This window comes from Anolis carolinensis, chromosome 2, assembly GCF_035594765.1.
Source record: "Anolis carolinensis isolate JA03-04 chromosome 2, rAnoCar3.1.pri, whole genome shotgun sequence".
In the NCBI taxonomy this organism is placed as follows: domain Eukaryota; kingdom Metazoa; phylum Chordata; class Lepidosauria; order Squamata; family Dactyloidae; genus Anolis; species Anolis carolinensis.
In genome coordinates, this window is record NC_085842.1 from 134,579,823 (window position 1) to 134,593,683 (window position 13,861).

The 13,861-nt window shown below is 40.4% G+C and overlaps 1 protein-coding gene across 2 annotated transcripts; it reads right to left on the reverse strand.

Annotated features, from left to right (window-relative positions):
* Positions 1-423: 423 nt before the first annotated feature.
* Positions 424-13,861, reverse strand: slc25a19 (solute carrier family 25 member 19). 2 transcript variants are annotated; one of them, XM_008104455.2, is made up of 7 exons: positions 13,703-13,861; positions 11,310-11,489; positions 10,380-10,535; positions 9,335-9,505; positions 6,598-6,781; positions 4,306-4,436; positions 424-3,300 (listed from the first exon to the last, which is right to left on the reverse strand). In XM_008104455.2, exons 2-7 carry the CDS (start codon positions 11,439-11,441, stop codon positions 3,100-3,102), a joined length of 975 nt encoding a protein of 324 aa, XP_008102662.1. In that variant the 5' UTR covers positions 11,442-11,489; positions 13,703-13,861; the 3' UTR covers positions 424-3,099. The 2 variants fall into 2 exon arrangements, with proteins under 2 accessions (XP_008102662.1, XP_062830025.1); XM_062973955.1 differs by lacking the exon at positions 13,703-13,861 and adding an exon at positions 13,125-13,280.

Genomic DNA, 13,861 nt, shown 5'->3' on the forward strand with positions numbered 1-13,861 from the left:
AGCAGTCCACAAAATAGGGCCCACAATAGTATTATATGTGAACTATTCTAGTCATTAACTAGCAAAATAGCCAACATCACAACAATCTTCATTTGTGAATACAGTGTTTAACTTTGCAAACCTAACAAACTGATGCCATGTATTTTTACTCACACAGATAACATACACATTTGGCAACAGAAAGTGGGAGCTTTAGGAAACAACTAGGGAAGAAGAGGAAGCAAGCAAATATCTTTATTTCACTGCCTGGTCCCTGAGCCTTTGAAGACCCAGAGTCCTAGAGCAAATGCTTCAGTGGAACTATTGGTAATCTGACCTTTGCAATGAGAAGGGGAGGGTGTACTTTCAAGGTGCTTTGCAATGTTCACGGCAAAAGTGGATTGACTGTTGCAAAATAGAGAGTGTATGTAATCATGAGACAGATTCATGTTAAATACATTTATTTATTTTTCAAACAGAAACATATGTTTCATATAGGCTGGCCCAAATCCTTATAGGTCCTTCCCTTGAAAAATAACTCTTCATATGGAAATATAGAAAAGCCATAATGGATTAGGCTCTAATAAAACAACGAGAGTCAAAAAATAAAAGTCACCACAATCATTAACCCTGAAATGTTTTTCTCCCCTACACATCAAGTGTTCCCAACAAGTACTGTGACAGACATGGTCCTAGAAGTATAAGTTACTTCCTCTGCAAGAAATCAAAAGGTGACACTGAATATATTAGGCATAAAGTGCTGCTGAACAATATGTATCTGGATATGCAATTAATATAAGGCACAAGATTAATTTGAATCTATATGACAGAAGGCGTAGGCAATGGAGGGAGGGGAAGGCTGAGGACTTTATCACAAGGCTAGTAAAACGCAATCGCAGCAAGATAATAGCATCTGAGCTGGTGCTTAGGATATGACAGTGTGCCTCTCCCATTGTTACTTTGCATTTAAATAATTAATGGAGTGCATTATTTCACTGATGAGAACAACCTATTGATTGTTCCGTTTTGCTGTTTGAGAGGGCTTGATTCTCTCCCTACACTCTTCCTAAGCAGACTGAGGTTGGTGAGCCCCAGGGAAGGGAGAGAGAGGCTGAGTAAAGTTAGCTTTGATTTCTCTCCTTCCCTGCCCCAGGAAATATCCCCCTTTAATCCGACACACATTTCCCTTTGGGCTGGTCACCACTCTCCTCCCCTGCAGAACTGTTGTCTCCAACAAAGTAAGGAATATTTAAATAAAGAGAGAAAAAGAAAGGAACCCACATCTGCTCCTATGATAAAAAATATTTTTTCAGGCGTAAAAATCCATTTTGCAAAGCCTACAGAAAGAGCAAGGGACAAAGATAAGGTAAGACAGGAAAGAAGAAGACCAGGAGATGAGAAGCAAAGGGCAGGGGCATAATAACACAATCATCAGTGATTGTTTTTGAACAGGTATGTTGTCCCTCTTTGCTTCTACAACATGATTGCTGAGAGACAAAAGGCTGATGTGGTGAAGTCCTGAAAGATATCCAGTTTATTAGAACACAGCCTTTCCATATGTAAACAAAAACCCTGTATATCCAAATAATTCCTCTATCCCATTCCAAAAATGCAATAGGAGTTGACCAGAATATTTTCAGGCTGATTCTACAGTCAGCCCTCACATTTGCAGCTTTGACTTTTGCAGATTTGATTATTAATGGATTTGAGTAATATAGTCTCTCGGGCATGTCTAGATCCTGCAGTGGAATTTTATGGTCAACTTCCAGCAGATGTTGACCAAAATTTCAATGGAAGAACTAGATTCATACAGAAGTATTATCTTAGGGTGTTTGTTATTTGTGGTTTTCCACAAATAAGGAAGGTCCTGTGCCCCTGGCCCCAGCAAATACAGTATGGATGGCTGACTGTACTTGCATGGTGCTTTATACATAAGAACAGCAGGGAAATGTACCATATTAGTTGTCTCCACAATGTTTGCTCCAAATAAAGTATCTCTTTTATCTGCACTGGAACCGTTCTGGAATAAAATGTATCCCAGAGGTTGTAAATGTATAGTAATTAATATACAAATATTGATCAAAGAGACACAGAGTGAGAAAATTACAGTTCATGTAAATTAGCATTGGAAGGCCTTTTCTGCATTACTGAACAAAAGAAGAACCAACATGTTCAAAAAGCCACTTTCTACAAGATTGATTAATCAATTGTGCATTAAAATAAAAGTGCAGTGTTGTAAAAATGCAAAACACCTTGTTTCTTGGTCTGCTGCATAACTACAGCAATAGCACCTGCCATTTGACAGGCCGTAACAATGCAGACATGAGTGGGTCCAGGTGTGCGAGTAAAATACAAACAGCAGTGGGACTGTTGGCACAGAAGACAAATGGGCAGTGGATGCAGTGCCACTCCCACTATTCATAGCTGGATGCACCTGAAGAAAGCATCTTTAGGCTTTCCTTCCTTTGGTAGCATGCTATTTAGTCTATGTATTTATACGGTGGTCTCTACCATTGGAGAAACACTAGGGTGTCACAATGCCTTTTAAGACCATGGACATAAAAACAAGGGACAAAACCCGACACAGTCCAGTTTGAGGCACTACGCTTTCACTGCCTGAACTGAATGCACCACGCGATTAAGATAATACTTCCAGCAAAGAAATGTGCACTCCTGACTTATTGTCAGTATTGGAGAAGCTTGGCCAGGAACTAAGTTGAGAGCAATAGTCAACTGGGGGGCAGTGTCTTTAAGAGGGGGAAGTTAAAATAGTTCCAGTAAGGGGACTGGTGAAAAGAGACTAACAGGGCAAGAAGTTTCCCCATCATTTGAGAAAACTTGCTCAGTTTGATATTTGTAGAACTCTTCCAGGAATCCAGGCTTGTTTCACAGCAGAAAGTAGAGGAAGTGAACAGGGCAGCAGTTGTTGGCAGGAAGACAGGCCCACAATGTAGCAACCTCCTTCTGTATGCACCAAATGGATAAGTAATATGCATTTGGTGCTTTGACAAAAAAGACAAAAGCAACACTGCAACCCTTTCCGCACTCCCTCCGCATACAATGGCAAGGCTGATAGAACATTTCAGCAAGAAGCACTGCTGACAGAGACTCTTGTGGGCATCAGCCTTTTGGCAACTTTGAGGCACCTGAATCCTTCAGGGTGCTAAGGAGGCCACAGAAGAGCTCATACCAAAAGAAAGTGAAGCCTGTCGAAAAAGCAGCTTTCAGCAGGCTTGGGGAGAGGCCCTTGAAAAATCCCCGGAGGCCTTCATCCCGTGCAATCTGTTGGGCGCAGTCCAACAAACCTGCGTAAGTCCGCACCTGGAGAAAAAGAGAGGCACCTGAGTCACGGCACCACGAAGGCTTCATTTATGAACAAGATACAAACACTTTGAACCAGCAAGTGTGGCTCAGCATACAGCAGGTGTAATATAGCTTTGTTGGGATGGAAGGAACCGTCATAGTATTCTGCCAGAAGTTAGAAAATGTGTTGATTGCTGTGAGTTTTCCAGGCTGTATGGCCATGTCCCAGAAGCATTCTCTCCTGATGTTTCGCCCAAAAATATGGCAGGTGTTCTCAGGGGTTGTTGAGGTCAACAACCTCGACAACCTCCGAGGACACCTGCTATAAATGTGGGTGAAATGTCAGGAGAGAATGCTTCTGGAACATGGCCATACAGCCCAGAAAACTCACAGCAACCCAATGATTCCGGCCATGAAAGTCTTCAACAACACATTGTAAAATTTGCCTTTTTAGAATACAGTTCCTGGGACAGCTTTCCATAGTTTGGACTGGAGGATGGGCTGAAAGTTGCTACTTATACGGGAATCTTAATTCTGCTTCATTAACACAGGTAGGATGGGAGGAAAATACCTATATAAGCAAAAAGAAAATGGACACAGTATGTCCTCCAGATTTGTGGGCAATTAATCTGTGCTTTCAACCAACTTTGGGCCATCATGGCTCATATAATTAAATGGTGGTGATTTGAACACACATATGCTAAAGTGTGTGTGTTCACATTGATATCATTTAATAATATGGACCATGATCATCTACATTCTTTTTTTTTTCTGAGCAGGATCCTGGAAGTGAATCTCCACACATATGGTTGTCCCACTGTACTATACTGCACTTATATTCCAGGATGGCTGACTTATTATAAGTCATTCATGTATAACTATATTATTTGAGGTATTTTGTACCTCTCTGGTTTAGATAATGGATGGTATGTGTCTAATTTAGATGATGTACGGTCTATTTTAGGCACACAAAAAAGGAAGGTGGATGAAAGTCAAGTTCCTCAGGTCTGGGATTCCTCTCACCTGCCCAAAGGATGCACGAGCTTGTTCAAAGCCGCCCACCTGCAGCCGTTTCTTGAACAGGTCAAAAGGATAAGTGAGGGTTTTGCTGAGGACTCCAGCACAGCTGCCACACACAAAGTTTTTAATATTTCCTGAAAAACACAGAAGTGAGAGGATGAAAAGAACACGCATGGGAGCTACTTTCTAAAGGAACTATGCCATAATTAAGAAAAGCTAGTACAAGACTTGGAAAGACAACAAAATATTAGGCAGTGCAGGAAACTAATAAACTTTGGAAGAACAATCACTCTTTCAATGAGATTTACTAGTATGTGCCTTCCAGTCACCTGTAGACTTACGGGAACCCCATGAATCCCACAGGGTTGTTTTAGGCAAAAAAACATTCAGAGGTTGACCCACCTAGCAGTATATAGTTGGCCACCCCAATGCTGAACCCTTGATCATTGTATCCTGGCCCGCTGATGGAGTATTTTGTTATTAGTTCTTAAGCCTGTGGATAATTGATTTATTTGTATGTTTAATGTACTTATGCTCATTATTGTATTATGTTTTGTTGTTGTATGGTTTTAAGTTGTTGTATGGTTTCCTTGCTATGTTGGAAACCACCCTGAGTCCCTTGAGGAGATAGGATGGTATATAAATAAAGTTTTATTATTATTATTACTAGCTGTGCCCGGCCATGCATTGCTGTGGCTTATGGGAATCATTTGTTAGCCAGGTGGAATAGCAGTGAATAGCCTTGCAGTCTCAAAGCCTGGCCGTTTTCTGAAGTAGCTGGAGTAACACCCTCAATCAAAGAGCTGCTTTGAAGCCTGGCTATTTCCTTTGTAGGGGAATCATTGCTTGGGCAGCTGGAATTGCACTGAATAGTCTTGCAGCTTAAAAGCCTGGCTGCTTTTTACATAGGGCATCCTTGCTAGGCCAGGTTGAATGGGATGGAGTAGCGTTATGGCTTCAAAGCCTGGGGGTTTTTCACCTAGGGGAAATCTTGGTTGGCCAGGTCGAATAGCACTGGATAGCCTTGCTGCTTGCAAGCCTGGTTGGTTTCTACCTTGTAGAATCCTTGGTTGGCCAGTTTGAATAGCAATGAATAGTCTCAGTGTGGCAGGTATGAATGCTGCAATTAGGCACCTTGATTAGCATTTAATGGCCTTGCAGCTTCAAAGCCTGGCTGCTTCCTGCCTAGGGGAATCCTTTGTTGGGAAGTGTTAGCTGGCCCTGATTGTTTCCTTTCTGGAATTCCCAATTTCTCTGCTTTCAGAGTGTTGCTCTTTATTTACTGTCCTGGTTTTAGAAATTATATTGTTCTGTATTATTATACCACAGTAAATATTTCATATTATGTGTTGTTGAAGGCTTTCATGGCCGGGATCACAGGGTTGTTGTATGTCTTTCGGGCTGTGTGGACATGTTCCAGAAGTATTCTCTCCTGATGTTTCGCCCACATCTAATTTCACCCTAACCTCTGAGGATGCCTGCCATAGATGTGGGCAAAACTTCAGGAGATAATACTTCTGGAACATGGCCACACAGTCCAAAAGACATACAACAACCCTATTTCATATTATATTTCTAATCTTATATTATCTGGTTAGAAATGGATTATATGAGGCTCCTTCTAAACAGCTGTATAAAATGCACACTGAAGTGAATTATCTGGCAGTGTGGACTCAAGATAATCCAGTTCAAAGCAGATAATATACGATTATAAATGGGTAATATAGCTGGAAGGGCCTTGAGTCTACACTGTCATATAATCCAGTTAAAATCAGATAATCTGTATCTTATAGGCAGTGTGGAAGAGGCCTGAAGCCTAACTGTGCCTGTCCCCTGGGCTGAGTAGGTTGCTAGGAGACCAAGTGGGCAGAGTTTAGCCTTGTAACTGGCAGCAATTGGATTAAAAACAATTATTCCTTTCCCTCTAATTAGGACTTTATTTTTCTTTTCTTTTTGTTGTATGAACGTAGAGGCATGGATGAGGGGTTGTGTTGCCAAGTTTAGTGTTTCTGGGATGTGTAGTTTTGTTGTTTTGTCCTAGGCTGAATTTTTTTTTATCCTTTTATATATATAGATTTAGATTAGGCAAGGAACATCCTGAAGTATAGCCTAAAGCACTTGGTATTGGCCATTGATCTTCGATCAAAGTATTAAGCAGGCCGAACTTTCTAAGTTCGGTTACACACTGGTCAGAAATAGGGGTAACAAAAACATTACCAAACACCAAATTCTCCTTCCCACAGACATTCACATGCACATGCACACATACATTAACACACACAAGAAAAGACTAACCTTTTTTCATTTCTTCACTTGGGACAATCCAGTTATATAGCTTCTTCAAAAGACTATAAAAAGAAAACTGGAAGCCAGCATAGGGGACAACAGCAATGATGGTAGGACTGAGCCCCCTATAAAAATTCCGCAGCCCTTCTCTCTGATACATGCTTACCACAGCATGGCGGAGATTCTTGTAAATCTAAAAGAAAACCTTGAACGGTGAATATGTTTTCTTGTGTGATCAGCTTATATAGACTCACAATGCAAATATGGCTCTCTATGCAATTAACATAGAAATCACATTTCAGCAATGCTCACAAAAATCTCTATAGTTTAAGGACTGTAGCTCTCTCATGCACACTATATGGCAGTTTTCTACTGGTTGCATTATTTCCAGTCAGTTTAGCTAATCCTATCTATTTGTTATGCCCTGGACGATAAAGATCCTTAAATTGTGCAAGCAAATTTCTGGACTATTGAATACATTTCTATAAAAACTGATTTATGTAAAATTATGTTGACTTCCTTAAATTTCTGAATACGGAATCTTCACCTTCTCTGGTACAGAACGTATGCTTGTAAGAGGTAGGGGCACAGATTAATAGTACATGAGGAGCTTCCGCTATCTAGAAATCCAAAAAACTTTTTGCTATCAGACATCTGATTCTGCCTTTGATGTGGCAGCTGTGGCACTCCTGATTGTTCGCTTCTCAGATCCCCAATCTCTCTCTAGCTTCACGTCTCATTTGTTCGCTACTTGTGTTGTGCATGAGATGTGAGGCTGGAGACTGAGGATCTCAGAGATGGAGCAGAAATGTTGCTACCACCTCAGAGGCAGAAGTACGTGGCTGATGGCAAAAAGAGAAAGAATATTAGGGGCATCTATACATGCAAATACTGTTGGACTGTTAGGGTCACAACCTATTGGGGATTATGGCCTGTTAGAATCATAACCTATTGGGTAGCAGACTTTCAGGAGTGTTCTTTTAGTTTATTGGTTAATTAATGATCACTGGGCACGTAAAGATCTTGTTTCAAATCCACATTCTCAGCAGATGAAGATTCACGTAGACTTCTTTGAAATAACGTTTTTGTTTCACTCACAACTTCATGTATTTAAATATACATGTACATTTCTTGTCAGGTTAAACTTTAAAACATTTCAGTTTGTATCTTTAACTTGTAGTCTTTATCAGTCTCTTCAAAACTATATTGCTTTGTACAGCTCTCTTTTATAACAATCTACTTTCAAGGAACTCAAGCCTCAACTGACTTCTAACTTCTAACATTAGCTTCTGTACTCTAAAGGACTCAAGCCTCAACTGTCACCCTTTTAAAAACTGCATTCTAAACAGTCACTGAACCAGTCACATGGCCTGCAGCCCCTCCCACTGCCTTAAGTACATAGAGCTAAGAAAACTGCAAATCTAAGAAGTCATACACTTTGGGAAATAAACTGACACATTATAAACAGGCAAAACTTTAGATTGAGGAGGCTTGAGAAGGTTGCTATCTCCAAATACATGTATTTCATATACACACATACATATGCCAAAATCCAAAATATGGAACACTTCGGATCTCACACATTTTGGATGAGGCATACACAACATATACATATAGATAATCTTCAAACATTTAGTACCACATGTGAGCTTTACCCTATATAAAAGGTGTGGTACATATATGTGTGTGTCACAGCACATTTTGACTAAATATGTATGACCAGGCAATCATGTGGCAGAAAACTGGAATTAGCAAATATTATTTCTCTGAACCCTAACACTCAGAAGCCCTCAACCAACAAAGGTACAACCATATTCCTATCATACCAAGGGGCCTTTCCTCAGATTCCTCCTCATATCTTTCCTCAATCTTTCCACCAGGGATTAAGTTTTGAAGAATTCTTCTTTGTCTCCAACGTCTGTCTTTTTTACCTGCTACCTATGCTCAGATCGTCACTTCCCCGTTCTTTTTTGTCATGCGTCTTTCCCGTCGCATTTTGAGATTCTCTCTCAAACCCAGTTCTTTAACAGGGGCTGTTTTCCAGGCAAAGAACACTGAGCACAATGAGTTAAAAAGTTGTTTATGAGTGTTGTTTTATTTTGCCTTGAGTCCTTATATTAGAGAAAAGTGGGATAAAAACAAAGTGTGTGTGTGTATATATATATATATATATATATATATATATATATATATATATATATAAAATAAAACCGAATTACTCTTTCTGTCTTTTCCACCAATTGTAGACAGGAACTTTTCTGACAAGAACAATGTCATTTCTGTGTTCTCGGTAACACTCATACACTTTTGTCAATAAATAAAGATTAAGTAGAGCAGAGCTTTCCAGATTGTGCATTGCGACATGTTTGCTGGGTAGGTGTCTTACATGAACTTAATGTGAAACCTTTAAATCTATGTGAAATAAGCAATAAATCATTTTTAAAAATATAAATGAAAGACTTTCATGAAATAAGTTGTGTCCCCATACATTTTATTACTACAATATGTCCGTATCTCTTGTAAGGAGTTGGTTTAACCTCTGGTTTGTTAGTAAAACTCAATTACTGTGTCGCGAAATGATACGTGTCTCAAAAGTGTGTCATCAGCAATACATGTTTTGAAGTAAACACCACAGTGCTCCTCCAAGGTCAATGTGTGGCCATCCTTGGCAGATACAGAATGAAACCGAAAGCAAAAAAGCTGCCAGGAAGCACTCAATGAAAGAAGCTTTTCTCCCCCGGCTTACCTTTGGCTCCCCCTGGGCAGCAAGGCGGGTGCGCAGCGTGTCTAGAGGCTGAACTGTCACAGTGGCAGCACAAGCAGACATCCCACCACAAACAAAGTGCACAGCAAAGTCACGGGCATCATAAGATGTGGCATGGTGCACCAACTTTGTCAGAAGTTCAAAGCTTACAAACTTGAAAAGAAAAACAAACAAAACCCAAAATGTAAACAGTTAGGCTGGATGCAATACACAGTTTCACACCTATGGTCTAACAACTATCTAGCTGTAAACCAAGTATGGGAGCCTGAAGCTCCCCAGTTGTTATTAAGACTGTAAGCCCAAGCAGGCCTATTTATTTATTTATTTATTTACCACATTTATATTCCGCCCTTCTCACTCCGAAGAGAACTCAGTGGCCTAGCTGCCATTGGTATTAGTGAGGAATGTTGGGAGCTGTAATTCAACAACATTTGCAGGTTCCTGCCCTAGAATTAACACCAGCACCATAATGAGATTTTTAAAAGTGTTTTTTTTTTCTTTTTTTACACAAATACTGAAAAAAAAATACAAGTGGCAAGTCCCTTTGGTGATCAAAGAAACTACAAGAACATTTTTAAGTAGTGACTTTAGCATACTGGAAACAGGGAGTCACACTAGTCTTGCAAGAGATAATATCTAGCCACCTGGATTTAATATATATTGAGTCACTCCTATATGTGTTAATTCAATAATTTACTGCACACAGCAATATAAAAACTGATTTATACAGTTCTATAATTACAGTGAATTTTAGAATATCCAGACCCAACATGAGTGAAAAGATTCAGAAAGGAATATTAAGTGCATTCTTGACGTGTTGCAACTTTGCAAAAATAGATTAAACAGCAAAAACAAAAAACAACAAAAAAAAACAACAACAACAACAAAGCAAAACAAAAACAAATGTGTGTCAATTTCATAGCTACGGCAAAGTGACTATAGGAAAACAGAATAGATGGGGAAGTTATCAAAGAAGCCATAAAATGCCAGGGCAAACAACTAAGCCACAGCATTTCCCGATTCTTACTTGGACAGCCCCATAGGTTATTGAGAGGAGCTGAGCAGGGACGTGGCCCTTCCAGAAAGCTCTTGGTCCTTCCTCTTGATGAATCGTCCAAAATGCCTGCCAAATACCATAATACTTGGCCTGTGGATTTCTGGATGACAGTTGCTCTATCTGAAGCTGAAGGAAGACAGAGATAGTTGTAAAACACATTGGTACTTCAGCAAGATTCAAAACAAATTAGGGTGGTGATATTTCTGACAGATCCTTCACTTTAGTTTCTTTAAAAAAAATTATATCCCAGTATTGAATGGATCCTGCCAAAGCTCCTGCCACAGGACTTATCTACAGGTTAGTGTAAGAACTTTACCTCAACTCTTACGAAAAAAAGGAACCGTCTCTGAACAGAGTGGCAAAAGGCATGAGTTTTTTTCTATTCTGATGTTTGCCTTTCTCCAACAAATTTATAAGGTAAGGGTGTTAGTAAGGATACATAGCAAGGAGAAAATAAGGAAGAACTAAAGAGAAATGCCAATCTTCTCTACTCTCCGCTGTGGTACAGCTTCTGGCCTTTTTTAATGGCTGGGGAAATGTGAATTGGTGCTTTCCTCTCTCTGCACAATGACCTTCAAATTATATCAGCATTCATAATTTTAGCTACAAAACCTGCTCTTGACTTATAAATGAGGCCCATGTATATGTACAACAATATGGCTTATGTTTAATAGTAATGATTACTTTCTTCATGTGTTTAACTATATTTTAATAGCTATAATTTTAAGGTGCCCTGAATTCCAATCTGGGAGGGAATCAAAATTACTTTAAATCTGTCAATGGTTGCATTTTTTAAAAAATCTGATTTTTTTCCCCCAAAACTAATTTCCCCCATTGATTCAAAATTTCCAGAAATTTTACTATCTCTAGACTGGCACATCAATTTCCCCAAAACAATACCTGAAAACGGATCTTCAGGACATCAAAGGGGCTGATCAGTGCCCGAGTGACCAACCCAGATGCTGATCCAGCTGACGCGATTTCCCCCGTAGAAAGGGATGAGCACTTGGAGTCTGGGTCATAGCCAACCATCCCGTCAGGGCCCACGGGCAGCTTCAATATCCATTCAGTTCTTTGATGCTAAAGAAAAAAAAAGAGAAAGTGGCTTGAGGTGACGCGCCCAGGTATCTAGATGGTAGCTGAATTCAAGGAAAGGGACCAAACACTGAACTCTATATTGGGGTGCTTGCCCCATGTGAATTGCTTCTAACAGCTTTTTCAAACCAGAAACTGATGTATTGATAATTTATGGTTTTATAACTTCTCCTGTTTTGTTTCTGATGTTTTTTAGAAGTTTATGTGGCTGTACTGCAGTATGATGGTGTTTGTAGGAAATATATTTCAAGACCCCCACAGATATCTGAGACCACAGATAATAGTGAGCCCTATATTTTTTCTATTCTTGGGTCTGAAGCATGCTATAGAAAGAATAATGCTGGCTGGAGGACCTTGACAGACCCACAAACAGTTCTGGGAGCATTTTTGGAGCCTGATTAAATGAAACCCTGAATATTGAGTCTGCTGTGGCTCATACTATTGAATAATGGAAGTTGTAGTTTGGTGAAACACCAATATGGAGACTGCTTTTTATTAATTTGAAATCTGTTTTAAATTATTTTAATATTGTTAATAGAGGTTGAGTATCCTTTATCCAAAATGCTTGGGATTAATTTTTTTTCTCCGAATTTGGATTTCGGACTATTGCATGTATACAATGAGATATCTTGATGTGACCCAAGTCTCAACATACAATTTATTTATGCATCATACACACCTTATACATAGCATGAAAGTAATTTTAAACACTATATAGTACTTTAAATAATGTTGTGCATGAAATGTAGATTCTGTACACTGAACTATCAGAAAGCAAAGGTGTCACTGTCTTGGTCAGACATGTGGACAGTTTGGGAGCAATCTGTATTTTAATTATATTTTAATGTTACATTTGGGTACTTTTAAACATATATTGGGATTCTTTTCTTGGGAGAAACAGTGGATAAATAAAGCGAATTAGAGCTGGATCTAGATCTACTCCCAAACTAAGCGTGTGCTCCACACTGGAATAAATACTATGTCCAGTTCTGGGCACAATTCAAGAGGGATATTGGCAAGCTGGAAGGTGTCCAGAAAAGGGCAACCGAAATGGTCAAAGGTTTGGAAGACAAGCCTGATGAGGGAGGAGAAAAGAAGGCAGAGAGGGGACATGATAGCCAGGTTTAAATATTAGAAAGAATGTCCCATTGAAAAGGCGACAAGCTTGTTTTCTGCTGCTCTAGAGAATAGGACACAATAGAACAATGAGTTCAAAGTGCAGGAAAAAAATTCACCTCAACTTCCTGATGGTAATAGCTATTCAGCGTGGAATATGCTATTTCAGAGTATAGTGGGTTTGCTTCTCTGGAGATTTTTATACTGTACTTTCGACTCTGTTCCTCCTGGGCTTTAGTGTGGACTTTTGTTTTTGTTTTGTTTTCAGATTTTATTTTATATTTATTTATTTTGTGGAGACTTCTCTTAATTTTCTCACTGGTTCAGATATATATATATATACACACACACACACACACACACACACACATATATATATTGTATATAATATATAATATAATATACAATAATATATAAGATAATATATTGTATATACATATATTGATGGAGCCCCCGATGGCGTAGTGGATTAAAGCCTTGTGACTTGAAGGTTGGGTTGCTGACCTGAAGGTTGCCAGGTTTGAATCCCACCCAGGGAGAGCATGGATGAGCTCCCTCTATCAGCTCCAACTCCATGCGGGGACATGAGAGAAGCCTCCCACAAGGATGGTAAAAACATCAAAACATCCAGGCGTCCCCTGGGCAACGTCAGACATCAAATGGGTCCTCCAAATGTTTTGGACTGCAACTCTCACCATTCCTAACAGCCTCAGGCCTCTTCCTTAGCGGCTGAGGGGGAAAGGAAGAGGCCTGAGGCTGTTAGGAATGGTGGGAGTTGCAGTTCAAAACACCTGGAGGAAGGGCCCAAGCTTGCCCATTCCTGGTGTAGAAGATGTTCCCTGATATGGGCAGAATGGGATTGGCCTGGCCGGCCTCTTCCAACTCTAAAGGCTTTTGGGGGGAAAGCGCTGCCCTTGAGCACGCCCAGAGTGCATTCATTCCCAGGGTCGAGGAGTCTTCCTTCATCCGGATCCCGCCTAGGCGTGATTAGTGGGCAGAGCCCTCCCCACGAGCCCCACATCCCGCCAACGGAAGGAGAGAGAAGCACGACCCCAGGCAGCCCTCCCGCCCGCGCCTCTCACCCGGGCCTGCGGGTCCGTCGGCCAAGGAAGGCAACTGCCAATCGCAGGGCACGCGGCGAAGCACGACGTCACAGCCGCCCGGCCTTCTGGGAAATGTAGTCCGCAGGGGGGGGGGGAAGAGGTTGTCGGCAGGAGTTCCAGGATTCCATGGCACTGAGC

What these genes read in the sequence shown, in the direction of transcription:
- slc25a19 (XM_062973955.1), bottom strand. Translation starts at nt 13,196, where the DNA reads ATGGAGTTGGAGCTGATAGAGGGAGCTCATCCATGCTCTCCCTGGGTG. An exon ending in TCAAACCTGGCAACCTTCAG is followed by an intron (nt 11,490 to 13,124) that starts GTCAGCAACCCA and finishes TTTTTTCTTTAG; the next exon opens with CATCAAAGAACTGAATGGAT. An exon ending in TAACCTATGGGGCTGTCCAA is followed by an intron (nt 9,506 to 10,379) that starts GTAAGAATCGGG and finishes TTTCTTTTCAAG; the next exon opens with TTTGTAAGCTTTGAACTTCT.